Source organism: Citrus sinensis, chromosome 8 (genome assembly GCF_022201045.2).
Source record: "Citrus sinensis cultivar Valencia sweet orange chromosome 8, DVS_A1.0, whole genome shotgun sequence".
Lineage (NCBI taxonomy): Eukaryota > Viridiplantae > Streptophyta > Magnoliopsida > Sapindales > Rutaceae > Citrus > Citrus sinensis.
In genome coordinates, this window is record NC_068563.1 from 21232322 (window position 1) to 21256598 (window position 24277).

Genomic DNA, 24277 nt, shown 5'->3' on the forward strand with positions numbered 1-24277 from the left:
TCACATGAGCAAACACCCAAACTACAATGTATTTTAAAATTAAGCTAAAGCATGAAAATTAAAAACGGTTTCCTCAACCTTGAACAAACAAGACAATGCCATGCCCATATAATCAAAACCCACTTCAAATTTAGCTACACAAACATTATTAACCCATTGACACGTTACAATTCACTTGTAACTTCCTATATAAAAAACAACAAACCCAGTAGTGCACTTAACATATATGCTTTTATGCGCAAAAATGGCAGTGAAGTTGACAACTTTACCATACCAACAATACTCAAAGCATGCGCCCAAGTATTGATGACCCGTTTAGGTAAAGAGATACATGGTTTTGCCATTAAGAATGGATTGGATGGTGATGCTTATGTATCAAACGCATTGATCCAAATGTACAGTGAGTGTGGGAGCTTAGTGTCAGCGCGTTATTTGTTTGATGAAATGCCTAACAGAGATGTTGTTTCTTGGAGTACGATGATTAGAGGCTATCATAAGGGTGGGTTACTGGAGGAAGCGTTGGAAGTTATGAGGGAGATGCATTTTATGAATGTAAGGCCTAGTGAAGTTGCCCTGATTAGCATGGTTAGTCTCTTCACAGATGTTGCTGATGTTGAATTAGGAAAAGCGATTCATGCTTGTGTTGTAAGGAATTGCAAGGATGAGAAGTTGGGAGTTGCTATAGCTACTGCTTTGATTGATATGTATTCCAAGTGTGGAAATTTAGCATATGCGAAACAGCTTTTTGACAGATTGAATCAGAGCAGTGTCGTTTCATGGACTGTTATGATTTCAGGATACATTCGTTGCAATGAGATCAATGAGGGGATTAGGCTTTTTGCTGAAATGATAGAAGAAAATGTATTTCCAAGTGAGATTACAATTCTTAGTTTGATTATAGAATGTGGTTTTGTTGGGGGTCTACAATTAGGGAGGTGGTTACATGCTTACATTTTGAGAAATGGGTTTGAGTTTTCTTTGGCTATGGCTAATGCTTTGGTCGATATGTATGGAAAATGCAGGGAGATTAGAAGTGCAAGAACACTATTCGATGGAATGAAAAGCAAAGATGTTACGACTTGGAATGCCGTGATTTCAGCTTATGCACAAGCTCATTGCATTGACAAGGCATTTGAACTCTTTATTCACATGAAGGTGAGCAAAGTGAGGCCAAATGAATTGACAATGGTTGGCCTTCTTTCACTCTGTACAGAAGCTGGAGCCCTTGAAATGGGCAAGTGGCTTCATACTTACATAGAAAAGCAAGGGCTTGAAGTAGATGTGATACTGAAAACTGCACTGGTGGACATGTATGCGAAGTGTGGAGACGTTAATGGGGCTTATAGGCTGTTCAGTGAAGCAATATATCGAGACATCTGCATGTGGAATGCCATGATGGCTGGATATGGAATGCATGGTTGTGGTGAGGAAGCACTGATACTCTTTATAGATATGGAGAGATCTGGTGTTAAACCTAATGACATCACATTTATCGGACTTCTTAATGCTTGCAGTCATGCTGGATTGGTTACAGAAGGGAAGAGTGTTTTTGATAAAATGGTTCATGGATTTGGCTTGGTTCCAAAGATTGAGCATTACGGGTGCATGGTGGATCTTCTTGGTCGAGCAGGACTGCTTGATGAAGCTCATGAGATGATTAAAAGCATGCCCTTGAGGCCTAACATGATTGTATGGGGAGCTCTTCTTGCTGCATCCAAGCTTCATAAGAATCCTAGCATGGGAGAAATAGCGGCAACGCAGACACTTGAGATAGAACCTCAAAACTGTGGTTATAACATATTGATGTCGAACATATATGCAGTGGCAAACAGATGGAATGACGTTGCCAGAGTAAGGAGGGTTATGAAGGAAATAAGAGTGAAAAAAGAACCAGGTTTCAGCTCAGTCGAAGTAAATGGTTTAGTACTCAAGTTTATAAGGGGAGGTATGGTAAATTGGAAGAGTTAATGATACGCTAGCTGAGATAAGCAAGAAACTGAAAGAGGCTGAATACATGCCTGAAACTTCTGATGTCCTATGAAGTTCATGAAGAGAGACATCTGCAGTCAGATACCACATCACCAGCCTCTCCAGTTCAAATTTTGACGAACCTCCATGTCTTCTGTGACCACAAAAGTTTGATTACCTAAAAGACATCTGATCTCAGGACGATTTCACAGGTGTTTTGGAAAAATGTACATTAAATGTAAATGTATGGATAGAGAAAGTACGGTAAGAAATTTTCTGTTCATTTCAATTGATTTGTCCCAAATAAATATAGCATTACATTGAACTTAATAGCCACCTCCCTTGTAATTTCTTATTTTTTTCGCAAGTTTCTGTTTCACCGATTTATATGTTCACGGCTTTGAAATATTCTCATGAGGAACTTCAGTCGTCATGCAAACACAAATTGGTCAGAATATCAACTACGGTATCATTAGCAGCCAAACAAGATAAAACAATGATGTGCAACTTTTACATCTGAAGGGTATCAGTCAAAAGATTTCTAGAGTTCGAAGTATTTCACATTTGAATTAACAGATGCCAAATAAACAGTTTCAATTCTTTTTTTTTTTTTAACAGGTTATCATCTATTCTGTAACACAAATGTGGGAAAAATAATTATATTAACCAAGCCACTGTTGTGCACGACGTTCACCCCCACTTCCAACAGCACGACGGATGCTAATTTTCTCATTAGCATATTTTTGCTGAAGTAATTCAAAAGCATTCACATCAAGTTTCCCAGTTACTGACTTCCCTTGCCTCCTACGATTTTGCTGTTCGCGTATAGAAGCCCAAAGTTTTGCAATGGCATCCCTTTGTTGAGAAGTGAATCTTGCTACATTATCGAAAGCATGCTTCACCAAGATGTCTATCACTGTTTGGCACCTGAAAAGAAATCATTTTTGGCCTCTTTAGATGAAATTCACAGTAGCTGTCTAACCCAATAGTACGAAATTCGCAGTAGTTGTCTAAGCAAATAGTATATACACGAGGGACAGATTTTTCATCCATCTTAGACAGTGAACTAACCATGGGGTTTTGTAACGATGTGCTGCAATCTCTAAACCAGTAATTAAGGCTTCCCTCTGCGACTTGAGAAATCTCTTATACTCTTCCTCGTCCTCTTTTATCTTCGCTCCTGTCTCTTTCTTTCCCTTTGTCCTATCATCTTTCCTTATTCTTTTTGGAATGAATGCATCGAGCCCAAATGGATCAGCCTCATCTTTGTGATTTTCTTCAGCCTGCACAGCTGGAGGCATGTCCCGTTTGTTTTTACTGTCTTCATTAGTTTTTTCTGCCTCATCTTTCAAGGCCGCAGCCTCCTCCAGATCATCATCCTTGGTAGCAACTGGAAGACTAGATATTGCCTCTTTTATTCTTGTCGCTGTTTTTGAAAACTGGTCCAGGATACCAAAGCATCGGTATAAACAGATTGCGGTAATGATAAATCAGAAATGGTACTTATACCCAAAAAAATTATCCAAGCACCTCAAATTTTAATACTTTAATCCATTTTCGTATATTCTAAAAGATCACAGCTAAATTTCAAGTATTCCACAACCTGATAGTGATAGATCCATACATATGCATTTTCAAGTCACATGTCTGAAATCAAGAAATCTGAAACACTATCAATTTACCAGAAAATGTTATAACGTGTTGCATAACACAGAATGCTTCTCATCTCTGAAATACATAGAAAATCATTCAAGTCACGATCTAGAAAGCAGGACAACAAAATAACTAAAAGTAAAGTGCATACCACAAAGCTGTCATCGGTGAACAAGTCATTTGCTACCACTGCCTGAAATGTCCATATACTTAATTGGTTCTTCTGCTTCTTACTAAGGCACTACAAGAAACCAATATGATAGGATAACCCTCAAACAAGATATTTTGTTCTATTACCAAATGAAAATTTTTACAGTAAACAAAACTATAATCTTACTTCAGCTGCATCTTGTGCCACTGTGAACAATGCATGATAATCCGCTCTGACTGACGGATCCGTGCATGAAGTGGGTGATGACATGGCAGCCTCTAGTATGGCAAAAAACTGACCACTGGTTCCTGGCTTCACGCTTCCAGCCTGAATCATTTGTATGGCAAGCTTTGAAGCCTTCCCAAATTTCGCAGGGTTCTTAATATGTGATGCTATCTTCTGCATGGCATCAATAACTTGTGCATCTGATGCATCTGTTGTCATTTTAAACCTCAAGGACTTTTGAGGCATAGTTTCTGAGAAATGCATTGAATATTTAGCTTGGCGCAACACAAATCCAAGTTAAAAACAAGCAAACCAATGTATAAATAAGAAACATATAAAGAAAAGAAATCCAAAACCTAATGGATTTCCATCTGTCATTAATATGAGAAACAGTTTCTCTTTAATATGAGAAACACTTGGCTAGGTTGTCCAGTTATCAGACTCAGTTATAGAAAGATCTCTGTTCTCTGGGTCTTGTAAACATGTGTTTTCCAAGCAACAAAACCTAATGGATTTCCATCTGTCATTCTAACAGTGAATTGAGTTTAAGGTACATTTTAACAAGAGAAAAGCCAAATTCAATATCATGAAAACCTAAAATTCCTGAACCAAACTGAATAGTATAATACAATAAATAATCAATTAAGTTTTTTTTAGGAGATGTGGCTTTTGATCTACTGTGATGTAAAATGAAATCACTAACTGTCAAGTATAGCTGTCAAGTATAAGTACGTAGCAGATTGCTAAACATTAGCCGTCAAATAAAAGTAAAGTGGGTCTCTTACATATGCTTTCAAAATTAAGCACAAGCATATAAGTAAACAAAGAGTGTCCTGTTTCCTAAATAAAGCTTTTTTGTCATTCTTTTTCATCTTTTTCAACTTCCAAGAGTCACAAAACTCACAACAACAGACATTATAAGATAAATGCAAATTTTCAAAAAACCCCAGATAAAAAACAAGATTTAAACAAAGATCCAGATATTAAAACTGACCATCAGAGTCAGTTTTGGGCTTCTTGAGGGCGCTTTTGAGAGCCGGAGCCGGAACCGGTGAAGCTTCTCGTTTCTTATTGTTGGCGGTTGATTGTTGTTGTTCTTCATTTTGCGGCTCGGAAGAAGGAGGCGGTAGCCCCTCAAACAAATTATCAGCCATTTACACAAACTGTATTCAAATTTCTTCCGCAAGTATCAAAAAATTTGCCCAATTGATCAACGCTTTTCTCGCTAAATCACTCGAAAGTAGAAAGAAGGTTTCTGTTTGTGTTTTTTATTTCGTTAATTTTTCGGGACAATGTCTAAATCTACAAAGTGTCCGTGATATTTAGCATTTACTTTATGCATGTAAAATTTTAGTCTGTAATTGATATGATCTGACCAAATTATCCTTAATCTTTTAGCAATTTTACCGCTTTAAGTAATATGCTTATATTATGCAATACGATTGTCAATTTTTTTTCAACCCACGCCCATAGGTTTCGGAAATGTTTCAATTTTGACCCGCTAGTTTGACCTGTCATCAATTCACACTTATATTTCATTTAAATTATGTAATGGTAACAGCAAAATCAGAAAAATAGGTTTGATTTGATGACATCCTGATGCAAATTAAGAATTCTTATCCTATTTAAATTAATTTTCTTATTTAATAGTTTAGGACTTTGTTTTTCTTTTTCTTTATGTTTTAGGATAATTACTAGCAGAATAAATAAGCTTCTCTCTTATTGCAGAAAGTCTATAGATTGCATGGTTTACCATGTTCTTTTGTATCAGATTGAGATACATGGTTTCTTAGCCATTTTTGGAGGACATTAGAGAAGTTGACTATCATTTATCTTAATTTCAGAAACACTTATCACCTACAGACATATGATCAAATTGAAGTTGTCAAGCACTTATCACCCACAAGCATATGTCAAACTAAACTTGTCAACTCCTCTTTAGGAAATAACCTACGTAATCTAGTTGGCAATAACTTGAAGACATGGGATCAAAAGTTATAATAAGTTGAGTTTGCTTATAATTGTTTTGTTAAGTGTATTACTCGTTTTAAGTTCTTTTAAGTGGATTACATATATAATCCAATTTAGCCCTAGTTCCAAATTTAGTTCGCAAAAGTAGCAAGCCATAAAACTTTATTGAGCAACTACAAAAAATTCATACAATTACACAAAAGTCTATAAAGGAGACCACTAAAGGTTATAATAGTTAGGGCAAACATAAAGTATCGAGCTTTAGAATTTCAAGTAGATGATTTTGTCTTGACTATACTAACCAAAGACAAGTTAAGTACAACAAGCTTTCAATAAGGAAAATCAAACCTTTGGAGATTATAGAGAAGATAAATTCTAATGTCTACAAATTAAAGCTTCCTAATCATATCCGCACTGCAAATATATTCAATGTGATGTATCTTATCCCTTTTAGAGGCGATCATGATGAAGATACTATGACAATCCTAATTCGAGGGCGAATTCTCTCTATCTTAGAGGGAATGATGTAGATTAGGAATTTGTATTCTTTTTAAATTAGTTTCCTTATTGTCTAAAATTTATTATTCTTTTCTTAGTAGTTTATGACTTTGTTTTGTTTTTTCTTTATAGTTTAGGATAACTACAAGTACTATAAATAACCTTCTCTTATAATCTTGGAAGGCAGATTTGAGTTTAATAATATTTTCAATTTTCAAAACTTTATTTGGGTTTTTAAATTTAATTAATTCTCGACATTCTACAGAATCGATGAGTCTTAACCCCCTTGACTCATGGTATTCTTTTAAATCAACTTGAATTTAGGTCATTTTAATATGCTCGAGCATCAATGAAATATTAAAACTTCAATTTTTCACTGCATCACATTTTCAAATTGGTGTGTTTGCAATGATATTTTTCAAAACTTACTGATATAAGCAGAAAGTAACCCTTTTTCTTTTACATGAATTTGATTTAATTTAATGATGGAATTAGACATTATGAGCTTCTCTTCGTACGGGTAAGAACAAAATTTAATTGTTGGGTGTGATTTAATAAGGTCTAAACTTATGGACGTACATTGACATTTGTCTAAATGTATGAGTGTATGTAGAAATTAACCCTTTTTAAAATTCTTTTTAAGGTAAATTGGTTAAAGTTTAATTATTTTTTCCCTTTTAGACTTCTACCTTCTTAACATTCGGAGAGCCGGTATAAAACACCATTTCAACAACAAAAGAGGAGTATTTTTGTAATTCTCCTATCAATTGTTACATAACTAACAGTATAACATGTGCACAAAGTTAATTCTTCAAATTAAATTAAAAAGCAATTAAACAATACAAATAATAGTAAAAATGAATTAAATAAAAAATTATTCGTTATCTTTATTATTAGTCGAGCTCAAGTGACTGCGGGCGCAAAATACACTCACGGTCTGTTGAGCTACGGTCAAGAGAAATTTAGATTTAAATTTATGTTCTTCGATGACGAAGGATAGAGCTCCTCTTGATCGAGTGTTATTTAACACCCATAAGAAGAGGAAAAATCAACTTGAGCACTCAAAACTCCTTTAGATACTCGATGATAATAATAAATTCACAAGCATATATACGTTCTTGCTTTGTTCTAGAGTTGGTATTTTGGATCTAGAGAGTTTCTATACAACTCGAGACGTTTAAAAATCTCTCAAGTTCTTTACCATGAATGCTTGACAATACTGAGTTCTCACCAGAGCATGAATTACTTACTGTACATGTGTGACGTTATTCGGAAGCAAAATAAGATAACGCAGGAATTCTCGACAGAAAATTTCATAAAATTAAACAACAGTCTTACAAGTTCAAGGTTTTTATTGAATACCTGACAAATGAAATTATCAAAAAGGGTAAAATTAAAAATATTAAAATAGAATAAAATTTTAATGATTGAAATAAACAAAATTAAAAAAAAAAAACACTCCATTCAAACATCTAGACAAAAGATAAAAATCTAGAAAGAAGTCTAAAAAATAGGAAAAAATCCTCAATTTGTGACTCGTGACCCAAAGAAAAGAAAATTTAGGGTGATTCAATGATCGTTAATTATAAGCATTTGCAATCTTCTTCTCGTAACTTTTGAAACAATATATTATACAGTTTAAAAAAGACACCTGCTGCAAAAGTTATTTGATTGCTTATCTAGTTTCTAGCAACAGGAAAATAACAATAATTTTTTTTCGTCTTCTTTTAATGATATGTAAAGAGCAATTCCATTTAAATAATCATTAATTATTTACTGGACAACGTTTCTTCACACCAAAAGGATCAAATGCTAATATTTTATATACATCTTGTCAACTCACCCGAAGCATAAAATGGACCAAACGTCACATAAAAATTAAAATCACCAACTAATTTAATTATAAATTAATCTTTGAATTAATTATTTGAATGTCCAAGAAAAAGTTTCAACGACTCTTAACCAGCTTGGTGGCCGTATGTGATGTGAGCACTATTATTTTATAAACAAAATATTCCAGCCATAACTTACCATATAAAATTAACATTATAACATAATTTGATCACTTCCACGCAAGGGACGACTCAAAGAAAACAAATAGCAACAGCTGCAGAATTGAATTAATAAATTAAGTAATCCTATTAGTAGAGAAGATTACGCTTTGAATAAGACATGATAATATATACTCACACCGATAACACCGAAGATGAAAGGTAAAATATTTAATTAGCAGTAAATTAAAATCGAAATCGATGGCAAAAATATTTAATTAGCAGTAAGTTAAAATCGAAATCGATGGCTCTACCATATTGTAAACAAGTTATGAAAATTCATTAAAAGAGGGTGTGATGAACAAGCATGCAAATATAGTGGGATCTTTCTTATAATGAAATCTCTTTATTTAAAGGATTTTATTATGTTACATAATCATGTGAATAGTGATGATCAATATAATTAAATATCCTTAATTTTATGATTTCATCTTAGTCTATTTAATATACATATTTATTAATTGGTTTCTTTGAGAGAAGGGGTCGTTTACCGCAGTGAAGGGATTTCACATAAAGGTTGCAGATAAAAAGATAATGCAGATAAAAAGATAAATGGTGCTCGCTAAACAGATTTGACTAAGTAGATTCAACCGAGGTGTTGACAATAATAAGAGAGGGTATGAAATTGTATAAGAATCTAATGTATTGTAATCTATGTTAATTGCTTAATATATATGTGTGGCCTTCTGGAAATAAGATATTTTATCCATCAATTTACTATTTCTAGCAAAATTATTTTATTCTATACAGATGAACAATAACATGAGCAGTACTTGTGAACAATAATTATGAATAGAAATGCTGAATAGTGTTTTTAGAAAATTAATTTTAAATTTTTATTAATTAGTCAGATCTAAATTTCTTTATAGGCGTAAACTAAACAATTAAATTTGATATTTTTATAATTTTTTGTTACTGTAGATTGTTTATTCTTTACCTTATATTGGAAGTTATATATTTTTACAAAAATGTTTTGTAGTCTGTGCGTTTGGGTGGCACTTCAGTCACATGAATTTGATGTTACTCATTATCCATATATAGTTGTCACCTATAATTATGTAGTTAGTCATTCTTAATTAACTTCTTCATCGTACAAATCAAACATAAGATCAACTATATATTTTCTAATCAAGTCATTTAATTATTGCAACCAAGAAATAATTCTAAATCATATAGCAAATTAAAAAATAAGGATATACATTTGTATTTGAAACTTTTTTTTTTCCTTTTTTCAATATATATATATACTTGATACTTGAGAATGCATGTATGATGAAGTATCTTTGAATAATCATAAGTTTATAATTATTCATATGCACCAATGATTTGTATAATGTATTCGAGTAATTCTAGAGTTACAAATTGTTCGTACAAATTATTATGTATAAATATGTAAAGACAAGAATTTAGATATTCTTAAAAAAATTTATTTTCCTAGAAGTCAAATTCGATAACTAACCAAATAAACATGTTTAAAAACCATTCGACCAAGCTCTTGTAACGTAATCTTCAAATTTCCTATGGAAAACAAATAAGTGTATGTAATAACTAATTAACAAATATCCGATAGAAATAGGCATATGAATGACTTTAGCTAATACTTGAAATGCATGAATACCAGTATATAAAAGTATACAACAATTGAATTGCACATACCTCAACATCGATTGGCTGTTATATACCAATGAGTGCTGATATTTGAACACTATTAAGACACTATGAACATAAAAAATAGGATACGATTATGCTCTCACCGTGGTGCTTTAAAAGTGGCCAAATATCATTTTTCAATATAAATATATAGCTGTCGGAACGCGAGAGAAAGAGGACTTGTGCCCCTCAATCCGTTCGCTTTTTTCTCACGCGCCAGACTACCCCTCTCTCTCTCTTCGTCTCTCTCTCCCCCCCAAAAAAAAGCCCTAATTTCTAAGATCACCACCTCCAGTACCATCTTCTCTTGAATAATTATAATATATACACACACTTTGAGACTTAACACAGTTTCAGTTTTAATCTAAGTGTTAGACACACACACAGAGAAAAAAAAAACTCATCTCTAGCTTCTAAACTAGCTAGTTCGTGTTTTCTTTCTTGTTCAAGAAAATCTTGGTCTTGTCTTGTTAATTAAGTTTGATTTCTCACATATCTTTTATTAGATCATTTTTAGATATACTTTAAGATTTAATTTAGTGTTTTATTATGGATAATATTATTGAAAAGAGATCCTAACTTTGTATAAGTTCTTTTGGTCATCAAGCAAAAAGATTGTATTGTTGTTACGGTTTGTGTTACAGTATACTTATGGCGAACCGATGGTGGACTGGCCAAGTGGGTCTGCCCGGAATGGACGGGTCAACAGCTACGTCGTCGTCTCCGATGAAGAAACCAGATCTGGGTATATCCATCATGGCCAACAATAACGGAGAGAGCGGAAGCGGGGGGGGCGGAGGAGGAGGAGATGAAGAGGATGATAGGGAGCACAGTGATGAGCCTAGAGAAGGAGCTATCGAAATCTCCACGCGCCGCCCTAGGGGCCGTCCACCGGGCTCCAAGAACAAACCAAAACCTCCCATATTTGTCACTAGGGATAGCCCTAATGCACTCAAGAGTCACGTCATGGAAATAGCCAACGGCGCTGATGTTGCTGAAACACTAGCTAATTTTGCAAGGAGGAGGCAGAGAGGTGTTTGCGTACTCAGCGGGAGCGGCACCGTCACTAATGTAACGCTCCGGCAGCCATCTGACCCGAGTGCAATCATGGCCATTCACGGTAGGTTTGAGATACTATCGTTGACCGGTGCTTTTTTGCCCGGGCCTGCGCCACCCGGGTCAACCGGGTTGACTATATACTTAGCGGGGGGCCAAGGGCAAGTGGTGGGAGGAAGCGTGGTGGGATCACTGGTGGCGTCAGGCCCGGTGATGGTGATTGCGGCGACGTTTTCAAATGCAACGTATGAGAGGTTGCCACTAGATGAGGAGGAAGAGGGAGGTGCCGGGGCTCAGGGCCCCCTTGGCGGAGGAGGAGGAGGAGGGAGTGGTAGTAGTGGCGGTGGTGGAGGTGGTGCCGGCGGTGGGGGAGGAGGGATAGGGGATCCTTCAGGAATGGGCGTTTATAATAATTTGCCACCAAATTTGGTGGCAAATGGAGGGCAGTTGAGCCATGAGGCTTATGGATGGGCTCATGGGCGACCAGCTTTTTAGACTTCAAGTAAATTTGAGAGAAGGTTGTTGTCTTGTTGAGTAGAGGATCTAAATCCGTTGTTCATTAGCTATAGCTTGCTTAATTAGATTTGTACTGGCCTGTATTATGCATCAAGAGAGACAGAGAAAGTAAGTAAGAAGTAGTAACGAATAGATGAATAAATTTATTATATGCTTCATGTGCTCTGCTGTTTTGTATATTTTTCCTTTTCTCTCTGAACACTTTCTTGTTTTTTTTTTTTAAAGCAATACTATATATGCACTGCTTATAGTGCTTCTCTTCAATTTTACTTCTTCTTCTTCATCATCCTATATTTCAGTTCCATTTTATGCAATTTGTCTTTTTACTTTAGATAGATTACAGCGGAGTTAATTAGGAATATTATTACTAGGCCGGCTTCATTAAATAATTTAGGTATTACATAATAAGTTTTCTTTCTTTCTTCTTCATTAAATACTATATCTTTGAGCAGTTTACAACCCTAACTTATTTCTTTTCTTTTTTTGGATAAAAGCCCTAATTTATTTCTCAAAATATCTTCAGTGTTGTTTGTTGATAAGGGTATACCTGTAACAAATGTAAATGGGAACCCACAGAAAAATTAAGCTTAGTTACTTAAAAGTTTATATTTGGTCTATCTCACGCTGCTTGCTAGGTGACTATTAATTCTAACTCTTTATTGAATTTGTTGTTCATGCTCATTTCATCTCTCACTATAATACTTTGATTCTAGTTGTCTTTTAGACTGTGCGATGGCTTGTTCTTTGCTTCCTCTCTGGGTAATTTGTTGCAATTCAATTAGTTCTTACTCCCAGGTACGGAGGATAAATTTTTAATTTAATTTATCAGTCAATATACTTATGCCCTATCCACGCTTTTATTTAAATTTTTCTTTACTTTCGTCATACCACAATATGAATTGATAACTTGTTTATGAATGCACTGGATCAAAATTAGCAAATTCGCAATTCAAAAGTAGCAAAGAAGTTATATATAATTTTGATTCAATTCCCGATTGTAATTAGACCAAGTTTCAATCTTCTGCTACTTGTCAGCATGTGGCATTAATTGGTTTTCTAACAATTAACAACCGCCATATAACCTTCATGCGATTCAATGGCAAATTCTGAATACATATTAGAACGAAATAGGGGACTCACCTTCTTCATATGATCAAGAAAAAACACCTAATTTGTGTAACTAATTGCGAATTTTCAGGTCTAATTAGTTCAGTTTAATCAATAATCTTTGCATATAAGTCAAACTTATATATATAACCATTCTCAAGTGAAAGGGTCATCATTTTCTTTTTCGCGCAGAAATAATTAATTATAACACTTATAAATTGTATAATTTAATAACATGTTCACATAAAAATATAAAAAAAGGTGCCCGCACTAGGAAAAAAATTATACACACATATATAAAGTTAATGTTGATTTGGTTCAAGATCCTTAATTTGTTAATATCCACGAAAATTATTAACCACACGACTTAATAGTTTTTCTGAACTTTAATTAAATTCATATTCCTATATATATATATATATATATATATATATATATATGTCTCACATTCGTCTTTATATTTTTCTAGTTGATCATCTAGTTGAGGGCGCAACTAAAATATTAGTTTGATTAATAAATTAACTAATCAGCCCATTATTAAAACGAAATACTTGAGGTGACTTTGTGTACAGAAACTCAAAAGTTATTTAAAAAATAAAGAACTGTCACTCAAAAAGTCGAGGCACGTTCCATGCACTTAAGAAGGCTATTAAAAAATTGAGAGATGTTTAAATGCTTTGAGAAAAATAATTGTAAAAGATGAACAAAGCCGTTCTGTTAGTGGAGGTTTTGGTGAAGAGGAGGTGACAATGATGAGACACATCTATACTTCTATTCTAACCATTAATTTTTTATGGAGCATAGCAGCAAATTTTGAGCTTCTGGTGATCTTTAAGGGCAAGTAGTTGCTATTATTATGCTTGCAAATATTTGGGGTTTTCACAAGCTCTTTGCCTCTAATTCTTTAATATATAGCTTGATTATATATATTTCCCATCACTGGCTAGAAATGAAACATCAAGAAAACTTATTCCTTGGCATATAACTATATGTCCATGATCTTTGGAAGAGAATAGAGAAGCCTTAATATGTTATAACTTTTCCATATTTTTACCGGACTCTATTAAATATTCCTAATCATCATCTAAAACTAGTAATTTAATATAAATTAATGATATTTGTTTCATGACCTATAAAAATTTGTTAATTCACTAAACTTTTTATTTCTTCCTTAAGTATGTGAGGGGTTTGATCGAGTGCTTTTAAAGCAGCTTTTCTTTAGTTCACTACCTAATTTCGAATCCTGTGAGAGATAATGTTAAAAAATCAATTTGAATTTTACCCACCCTCTTTTCATTTTTAAATTTATAATTGTTTATGTTTTTATTAATTAATTTCGGCACTATTAAATCCTCTAACATCTCAATTGCATGAATGTTATATTGTTAACCAGGTATCAATGTCAAAACATGGAAAAAATCTATATAACAATGTAAATCTTAACATTGATTAATTTCGGCACTATTACGCCCTCGACTTACAAGATTAGATCTGAATTATAAATTAATAATGTAGTAAAAGAACCTTGTACATAATTAACTTCCATAATGATATCATACAAGCATGTACAATCAACCATGGCATTTCAATAAGAAAAAAAAAACATAGAGAGAACCATGGTTGAAGAAAAGAACATTATAAATACAACTTTATGGCTAAATTCGATGTAATTTTCATCTAGAAGGGATGTTTTCTTGACACACTCAAAGCATATCCAGAGAGTCTCTTAGCAACATAAAGGACCCTCTTCACATGGATTCACATGTCCTTGCTAATCTTACCCAAATATATTTAACATTAATCTAATGGTAAAGTAACGATACATGTAGATGGACCCAACCTCGAGTCGAATAATTATTCTAATCACCATGATTAATTCCTAATTAAGATATGTAGCTTCTCCTTTTCTTATTACATTGTCCGAGTGTGGATTTTACCAACATATGCAAGTGCAAAGCAAGCCCTAGCTATATGTAAAAGTCTTAACACTTGCTAATTAATTATATTACTTTGAAAAGGAATCCGGGAAATCAGCATTAAGGAAATATGGACCACCAATAAAGCTTAAGTTGATGTCTAATTAACAAGAAGACTACTAGTTCTGATTAATTAATTAATTAATTAACAATGGGGAATCATACATCAGCAATAGAGAAAATTGCGAGCATGTGTTTGTTTGTTCTTACTTTTCAAGTCCTGATCATCTGATAAAATATTATTTGCAACTGCATGAACTTGCCGTGGATTACACGTAGTCTTAATCTGATTAGGTGCCATTTGACCTAACTCTCTTTTGAGTTTGTGCATCATCATCTCAGCTTTGGCTTATCATCTTGAGTTGAGTTACCAATCACAGTGTGGTACACATTTTAGACAGAAGCTGATGGCTATAAATTATATTAATAAGCAATTGTTTGATTAGTTCATGTTTCTAGCAAGTGAAATGTCCTTGAAAATCCTCCAATTATATATAATTAATAAACAGGAGTGTTAGTTAAACAAATATATCTAGTTTACTCTACTAAAAGAGTCAAAACAATGAAATTATTACAGTGTCATATGGCTCTGTGTCCATTTACTAAGTTTTATTATTTTGTTAATTAACATAAAAATAATATGAATTATTTTTCAAGTTCATCATCGTAGCAGGCAGTATATATATGCACGTTTTTCTTAACTAGTACTTTTGATAGATATCTTAAATTATTATATATTCATTTGAAATTGAAATTTTATAAGTCAGTAATTTTGGATGCTTCTTAACGCAATTAAGAGTGATAGAAACATTCGAACTTCAATAGTAATAACCAAAAAAAAAAAAAAAGTCAGCAGAGGCGAAAAACCCTAAAATTTCTTATAGGGATATCACTATCTCATCACATTGCATTATCAGATGAACTAAGTTCTAATGTTTCTATGTTTATTCGAATTAACTTAAAACTTTGGTTAATTTGGTTAAAATACTTTCAAATATATAACATATATGTATCAAAATACTTATTCAAAAATGAAAGTGAGGGTTTGAGTCTCCTATGAATACTCAATTCCCTCTATTGGAAATATTTATAAATGGGGTAGTTCTCATTTTTTATTCATGTAGATTTTTTAAGTTGTATCGCGTAGATCTTGTTTTTACAGGCACAAAATTTTTTAATTCAGTAGCCTTGGCAAGTTTATACTACAATTATATGAATTTAAATTTCTAGAATCTGCAACTAGGCTCGTGAAAGTTTGAGTCCCCATCACTATACTCGACCTATTCCCTTCTCATAATTTGCATTGCGGTAAACATCTCACCCACCATAAATATGATTAAAGTAGATATATTCCTTCTGTGTTAGTGGCCAAACATAAAATCTAATATGAAAATAGACATAATGCGGATAGAATAGATATATTACTCGAATATTAATGGGATAGATAAAATAAAAATTTTCTAAACTATGTTCAACAAACTCCCCTTATATATAAATTTTACATATGCATTTAGGTCCTCGTATCCTTTAATTATAATATCAGTATACTGTAGTAATACTTCCGAAAGAAAAAAAATGAAAGAAATACCTCTGTAAATAAAGTAAAATAGGGCGTGAATTATAAATAAATAAAAATATTAGCGGACGTAGGTATAATGTATAAAACTCTAGGGCTGTCTCTGATATTTTGATGCAAAACAAAGCGGACAAACATAGGGAAACGACAAGAGCTGAGCTGGTAGCAATTTCCGAAGAGGTGGGGCCCATTTGGGGAACCGAAACCGTTGACTTTTTGACCGTTGAAGAGCTGGGGCGCCGACACGTGGCACCATGCGAGCGTTTTCTGACCCTAAGACCCGCCCGAATATTAGCTCACACTTCGGTCGGTTTAGTTTTGTAAGAAATCCAAATCCAATGCATGCTTTTTAGCACTACTGGATCGGCATTGGCCCGTTTCAAATTTTTTTCATGGAACATGCGTTTCTTTTGTGTATAAATAAATACGGTCTTCATGAAGTGAATTTTTAAGGCAAATGTTAGGTTACATTCAATATAACTTACACAATTCATGTGAAACACACAAAATTATAGGACCTGTAATTTATGTGGTTCACAGGAGTTGTATAAGTTACATTGAATGTAACTTAAAAACCCCCTTTTTTTAATAGTTCTCTTCAAAAATTTATATTCTTGAGTCATGTGTTGTCAATTTATAATTATCATTCATTTATTTAGTGTCTGACTAAAGTTTCTCCTTTTTATATTGGAGAAAAACTTAGATGGAACAGAGTCACAGATAATTACGTCTCATTTATATGTCCGTCTAGTAAAATTGTGACATATATATGCAATTATTTTAAAATTGATCAGTCATAATAAAAAGAGAAAAATCATTTGAAATACGTCACAAATATTTATTGGATGGTCTCATTGAAATTGTTCTATAATTTTTTTTTTGTATTGGTTATTGACTTATTTCTATTTACCTTAAACAAGTCCCTAATTTCAAATATCCTTGAACATATTTTCACTTGGAAATTAGAATACATGCTTTAAGTACAACGAATATTTGAGAACGTTGCAATCACAATCCATTAATTCACTATTTTTATTGTCCAATGTTTTTAGTGAGCTTTTTTTTTTTTTTTGCTGTTGAGATTATTTTTGTTTTCCTATTATTTACTACAATAAATTACAATATTAAATTATAAAAGGCCTAAGAATAATGGATAGGGTTATTTGATCCTACTAATTTATTTTCAACACCTATTTTTTAATTAAAATAATTATCAAATTATAACTTATTATTTTAATTCACATATTTTCAAAAATCACAAAATTAGCCTTGATTAACTATTTTTCTTTCTCTATTGTAACGATGATCAAAGCCTAAACTAGTTTCTTTCACTTTCAATTTTTCTTCTTTATTCTTTCTTTCTAAATTAACTTTATCTTTTCTCTTACTTTTCAATATAACATTATCAGTTCTAACCTATTATTATCATTCAAATTTTGTGCTTTTGAGATTTAATTGACCAAAAAAATTTTCTAATACATTCTAAGTGGTATAGAAACTTTTCTTTTTGATTTTTCCATGATGGGTACGGTTCCTTTGATTTTGTTTTTATTACAATATGGCTAAATCTGTTAATTTATTGAACGATTTGTTTGCTAAATGCAATCAGTAATGATAGACATTCCAAATTTTTTATTTCAAATTTCATCATAAATGATGTGTTATCAATTAAGTAGTTAGTAACGTATACTTCATATATCACAATATATTTTTAATAAGGAAAGGAGCTGAAAGGAAAGAGAATAAGGTCAAACAAGTAATTGATCAAGATAAATTTTCACAATAAAAATTTTTAATTCCAAAAAATGATGTAATGAGAAATTTAATGGATTCAAATAGTCTAGCCCAATTATAAATTTTTGCCTAAGGCCCCTAACAGCCCAAAACTACTTAAGTCGACCTGCGTGTAATAAAATAACTTATTAATATTGTGATTGTTAATCATAACTTATCAGTAGATGACATATCATATATTATATAATTTGAAGAGAATACTTTAAATCTCAACTTTTTTAAGTGCATTGCCAAGATAAACATTGTACTTATTATCGCTCCCGATTGGAGGTGTAAAATGGGTTGGGCCAACATAAATCCGACCCCCAAAAAATTACCAAGCCTAGATAGAATAACTTATCAAATGGGCTTGGACTAAGGCTACTACAGTCCAAAGCCCTTTACAGACCAACACTAAAAATATAAAAGCCACCATAGCTTGTGTTGCCTCGTGGTGGGCGAGTGGGTACTGGTTCTGGTGGGTGGAGGTAGATAATGATATATATTTTTAAATTATTAGTGACTCTTTGATGCTCTTTAACAGTGTCTCTGGTGCATTTTTTCTTCTTATTTATCAGTGTAAAACATAAAATGTAAATGGTCTGTTCAACTATTTATTGTAATGTATATTATCTGTAGATTGATGTTCAAGTCTGTCATGGAGTAGCTGTTGTGTTATTATGTTGTTGTTGGTAAGAAATTATATTTTCCTTCTCTCTCTATATATAAAAGGATGTTACTAAAATAAATAAATAAAAACACATTTTAATAATCATTGTATTGAAATCTGTATCTTTATATACATACACATATCCGCCGATAAGGTCGGGAGTAAATATGTTGATAGGTGTGGGAATAATTTTGAGCTATACTCATAAGACTTGCGGATTGTGCTAAAAATGCACGAATTCAAACTCTCAATCAACAATGAATCCTACTTTTTCACGTAAAATTTAAGTAATAGTTTTTTTTTTTTGGTTAAAAAATTTTAACACAATTGATAAATCCTGCACATTGTGCGGCCGAAGTTTCTAGGCCCATTCAAAAGGCTTTCTTGATCAGTGTCGTGATGTTGACTTGAGTATCAATCCGATAACTAAATCCTCTCCCCGATTATGTGAGCAAGCAAGGTTGGTGAAGAACTTCGATTATATCCGTATATTTTTTTAGCAAAAATAAGAAAGAATAAAAATATTTTTTTTTGTAACAGTTTAATACAATCTCAACAGAGCCAAAAAAAAAAAAAAAATGAAATAATTGCATGCTTCATTCAGCAATAGCATTCACCACTTTTTTTCCAACTACAAGGAACCAAAAACTAGTGTGAAATGCCACTTAGATGTCAAAAGAAGAATTTAAGAGGTGGTAATTGAAAAAAGAAAGCATCGACCTCTTCAGACAGTAACTCAACAAGAGCTGTCTTGACAAAATACTTCACAGAGGCTTTCGGAACTTCCCGTGAACCCAAACCCTCCGCATGCTCTTCCCCTTTCCACGATTCACTGACTTGACACAGCAATATTCAAGTTCAACCTGCAGGAGCAGCCTATGGTCACTTATTTCTTGAGTAAAACTGACTAGAAGAAATTCTAAATCTTTGTTTAGTTTTAAGAAGTTGGCGGAATTAACACAGACAAGAATCAAAACAGAGATTTACCATGCAAACTATGCAGCATTGCAAACAAATACTGCCCTTTATAACAACCCAATAGCAAGAAATTTATACCTCAATGAAGCCTGCATTGACAAAAAGGTTCCTGACAGAATCAATAGTGAAGAAATAAGAACGGGTTCCATCTGATCGCATATACTCCTTGAACTCCACTCTTTGTTCTGGCTTGAATCGCAGCATGGTCATGTCATATAGGCCTAAGTTTATTATACAGAATATTTGTTGTTAAGAGCTGGACTTACTGATTATATCTAACAGCAAGACATATCAAAAGCCTCCTGCAGAAACTAATTTTGTAATATAGTGGTTTATACCGTAATCCCTAAAAAGGAGAAGACCACCAGGCTTCAAGACAGAGTAGCACTCTCTGATTGCTGTTGGCATCCTTTGGAGGGGTACTGCTGATAGTGTGAATATCTGATACATAATGTAACATCATATTGAAAGCCATGTAAATTTTTTCCGTAAATTTCTTTTACAAATTAAAGTAGGAATCTCAGGGGTGAAAATCAGGGAAGTTCTGGTGAGGCGCTAGTAAGGAGATTTGGTCAAGAAAAAGAAAGCAAATCTTAGGATACCCGACGATGGCCTATAGACTACAGATCAAGATTCTCTCTTGATCTGAGCTTCTTTTGAGCAAAACACAAGTAGAAGATTGGTAGTTAGTAGATAAGAATGTAAAGGTAGTTAAATCTGAACCATTAACTATCACTACTACGCACGTGGCACAAGATCTTTAAAAGCTCAAGAAAGGTCAAATTAGGAGAGGGTCCTAATTCATAGACTTAGTTGTGCATGCTAAAATGTTTGGGCAAACAAAAGCACATACCAAGGTGATAAAGTCCACGCCACCAATACAACAGTCATCTTGTCTCAACAAATTTTTTAAATGTGGTTTATTTTTCTCTTCAGTATCTGGAGAATCAAACATAACTCCTTAGTTCATAACACAAATGGAGCCATTGTTAATTACATGAAGTATGAAGCGCAGGGAACAAAAGGGTTAGGCTAGAAACCTGAAAAGCAATCATGCTGCTTTTGTTGAAAACTTTCCAGGCAAGAATTGCAAGCCAACCACTCTGGAAATCCAGCTGTACAGAAATCACAATAGAACGGACAGAAACGATCTTTTACTGAGCCTATATCAGCGGCATCCACAAACTCTTTGGCCCTCTCCAGAATCTCAGAGCTACAATCGCATGCATATACAATAATATTCTCATTCCCACTGCAAAAGAAAAGAAAGAGTTGGTTTTGATGATAACAGTTTGAAAGACTACCAGAATTGAAGCAGAGAGTATTTCTAAGAGCTTTGGCTTGAAGCAAACCATAAGACTATTTTGCCATTGTTCAATCAAGCTGGAAACCTAATTAATCATCCGTCCTATCTATTCTTGAATCTTATGCAGATTGGGCCAACAAATTGGCAGTCTTTCAGAAGCTAAAGTACGTTGAAGATTATCAAAATCACAAACATGGGCTACATGTTATAACATACTTCTATATGATTTCAGATTAGCAAGTATGACGTAATTTTGACTTCCGCTGACGGCTGGACAATTACTGTAATATTCCCCATCAACAAGAAAGCTAAAATTTTCATGACCATTATTGTAATATTCCCCATCAACAAGAGAAGCTAAAATTTTCATTTTAATTACTACACTGAAATCTGCTATCAAAGAACCATTTCCAAAATTGCCTATAGCATCCAATGCTGCCTCATGACAATTTGACAGCTCTGCAGTAAACTAAGTTGTAAATAATAACTGTTACAGGAATATAAGCTCCTGCCTTTTGACAGAGGTCCATTGTAATCTTCTTAGACAAGCAAACAGTTGCCAAATTTGGAAGTTTCCTTCCTTTATGCAAGTGTTCAAAAGTTTTATCACATACAAAAAGATCATGACATCCTCTTGAAACACTCTATATGCTCAATCTTCAGGAAATAAAAACTCTATTAGATACGAGGAACTATTGAATATTTATTGGAATTAGTTGCCAATCTACAGAATAAGATAGGCAACCTCAGAGTACAAAGCAAGCTTCAGAAAAACTGCTCCTACAATTCAGGTATCATGAGCAAAATAGTTGGAAAAGAATATAACTTTTTGGTATTTAAGATATAGCCAATTAAATATGGTAATAACGATTACTTGTACATGGTTCAAAGGCATATAGCAAGGCACCTAGAAAAAAAAAATAGAAGAAAAGGAATCTAAAAGAAGAAAACTTGTAAGCTTACCGCAAAATTGGAAGAGCAGTGCTACCATTACCACATCCCACTTCCAAAAGCTTAGAAGATCCCCCACAAGAAACTAGTTCTGGGAATTCCTTCAGTAAATACCGTCTCTCCTACATCCACAGATAGACACTCCAATAAAGTAGGGAATAAAGAATGACATAGATCCTGAATCAAGCATGGAAGCTGCATGAGAAACTTATCAATGTCAGAGTAGACCAAAACTCAAATCCAAGAAATTTCTAAGAAAGATACAAATCAATGTCATTTACAGATTCAAATATGAAAGTAGTCACTTCCACAAATATGAAAGAGTAATGCTAGAACCACAAACTCTTTGTACAAACTATTTTGTACTAACGACGTGGCATAACAGAACTGGTGGAATGAAAAACATAAAATAATAAAAATAATTTATGCAGGTAATGTGGTGTTTCAAGCTCCCCATTACCATTATGTCACATTAGTTTGTACAATGAGTTTTGCGGCTCTAGAATTATGAAAATGTGGGTTAAATAATTTTTATCTAAACTAAAAATTATGATATAATATCTGAAGACAAGTGATCGCAAGTTCATCTATTTATATTAAAAATTAATACATAGTTAATTGTCTTCACTAATTTATTCTTCAAGATATGCAGAAATCATAATATCACATCAACCCCATGGCACCAAATTAATGAACAAATAAAATAATGAAGAAACTGTAATAGAAACAGAAGGATAAGCAAACCTTGAAGAACTTGCCAGAGGAGTGGCGGCTGTGAAACCTTTTCCATGCATCTGAATCTTTTTCTGCTTCTTGTGCTGCTTCTGGTGAAGAATTATATGGAAGTAAATGGTATTGGAGAGATGGGTCATTTTCGATTTCTTGTTTCAATGTTTCCCATTCGAAGTCTTTTGAGTGATACTCTCCTGCTCCTGCTGATGATGATACACTCATTTCCCTTTATCAGAATTTTTTTTTTTTTTTTTTTGAGAGAATCCAGTTTAAGTTTCTGACAAAATCTAGTTAAAGGTTGAAGGAGAGCTTGTGGCTAAATTTTTATGTAAGGCCTATTGTTGTTGGTTGGGCTAGAAAATATTTCCGTAAGGCCCAATCTGGCTAGAAATGCCTAGAAAACAAAAGAGGGTCATCAATTTTTATTTTCATTTTATATATTATTGTTTTAGTGAATGTTTTTCAATAATTCACCATTATTTTTTTTAAAAAATAAGAGATAGATAGTTTACAAAGTTTGTATCCTTACAGATAGATAAGACATTTTCTTATAGGATTATATGATAATTAGTTTTGAACTTGAATATTTTTCATTCAAATTTAAATTTATATTGGTTTTACATCAGTTAGGATACAAACTTTGAATGATTGTATTAGTACTCAAAAAATAAATAAGTAGTATATGTAAATTTAAACTATCATTTGAAACTCTAAACTTACAATAAAACAATTTTTTTGGGATCAAGTGGAAAATGTCTTTAAAAAAGTGATAATTTAAAAAGATGAACCAATCCCCTAAACAATTGAATCAATCACACAAAAAAAGAAAATAAAAACAACTATGATAGAAATTAATAATTAAAAGGATTAGATTGCATTATTTAGAATGGTTGGTTGGTTAAATTCATCCCATATAAATTAATACCAATGCGATGTTCGGTTGCAATAAATTAAGGCAAGACAGAAGAGGTTTTTGTTTCCTCTTCATTTTCTTTTGTTCCGTTGGCAAAAGTTAACTTAAAATTAAATGGGAAATTATTCACCGAGCACCTGTTTTTTCAGACTTTTTAAAAAATACACAATTTTATTTTTTTTGGAATCCACCTGAAATTACATTTTTTTTCACTTGTCCATTTCTGTGTGGAAACCGTTAAAAAAACTAACAGAATATTGTATAAATGACTTTTTTACCCTTAAATGTAAAAGATAAATTATCTACTGACCACTTTTTTTTTTCGTATTTTTTTAAAAATACACAAATCTTAATTTTTTTGCTGAACTTTACTTGAAGTTATATTGCTTTACACCTGTCCGCCACTGTGTCGTTGATAATTTTACCCTTATGATGTCAATAAAACTCTAATGGTGTTATAACGAGAGTAAACTAATGAAAAAAAATGTTAATTTCAGATAGAGCGTTGTAAAAAAAAAGATTTGTTTATTTTTTAAAAAGTGAAAAAATAGGTAGT

The 24277-nt window shown here is 32.9% G+C and overlaps 4 protein-coding genes across 4 annotated transcripts; 2 read left to right on the forward strand and 2 right to left on the reverse strand.

The window, feature by feature from the left end:
• The first annotated feature begins 306 nt into the window (after window positions 1–306).
• Window positions 307–1968, forward strand: LOC107178299 (pentatricopeptide repeat-containing protein At1g11290, chloroplastic). Its single transcript, XM_015533225.3, has one exon. The coding sequence runs from the start codon at window positions 307–309 to the stop codon at window positions 1966–1968; it is 1662 nt and encodes a 553-aa protein (XP_015388711.3).
• A 445-nt stretch (window positions 1969–2413) lies between these two features.
• LOC102615946 (uncharacterized) lies at window positions 2414–5288 on the reverse strand. The gene is made up of 5 exons (XM_006487670.4): window positions 4992–5288; window positions 3959–4248; window positions 3773–3862; window positions 3040–3407; window positions 2414–2895 (listed from the first exon to the last, which is right to left on the reverse strand). The coding sequence occupies exons 1-5, from the start codon at window positions 5149–5151 to the stop codon at window positions 2631–2633; spliced, it is 1173 nt and encodes a 390-aa protein (XP_006487733.2). The 5' UTR covers window positions 5152–5288; the 3' UTR covers window positions 2414–2630.
• A 5001-nt stretch (window positions 5289–10289) lies between these two features.
• LOC102610631 (AT-hook motif nuclear-localized protein 19) lies at window positions 10290–11963 on the forward strand. The gene has a single exon (XM_006487806.3). The coding sequence runs from the start codon at window positions 10819–10821 to the stop codon at window positions 11716–11718; it is 900 nt and encodes a 299-aa protein (XP_006487869.2). The 5' UTR covers window positions 10290–10818; the 3' UTR covers window positions 11719–11963.
• A 7455-nt stretch (window positions 11964–19418) lies between these two features.
• Window positions 19419–23109, reverse strand: LOC102616236 (uncharacterized). Its single transcript, XM_006487671.4, has 7 exons — window positions 22821–23109; window positions 22089–22198; window positions 20860–21071; window positions 20673–20758; window positions 20158–20260; window positions 19898–20040; window positions 19419–19704 (listed from the first exon to the last, which is right to left on the reverse strand). The coding sequence occupies exons 1-7, from the start codon at window positions 23028–23030 to the stop codon at window positions 19606–19608; spliced, it is 963 nt and encodes a 320-aa protein (XP_006487734.2). The 5' UTR covers window positions 23031–23109; the 3' UTR covers window positions 19419–19605.
• Between the last annotated feature and the right edge of the window lie 1168 nt (window positions 23110–24277).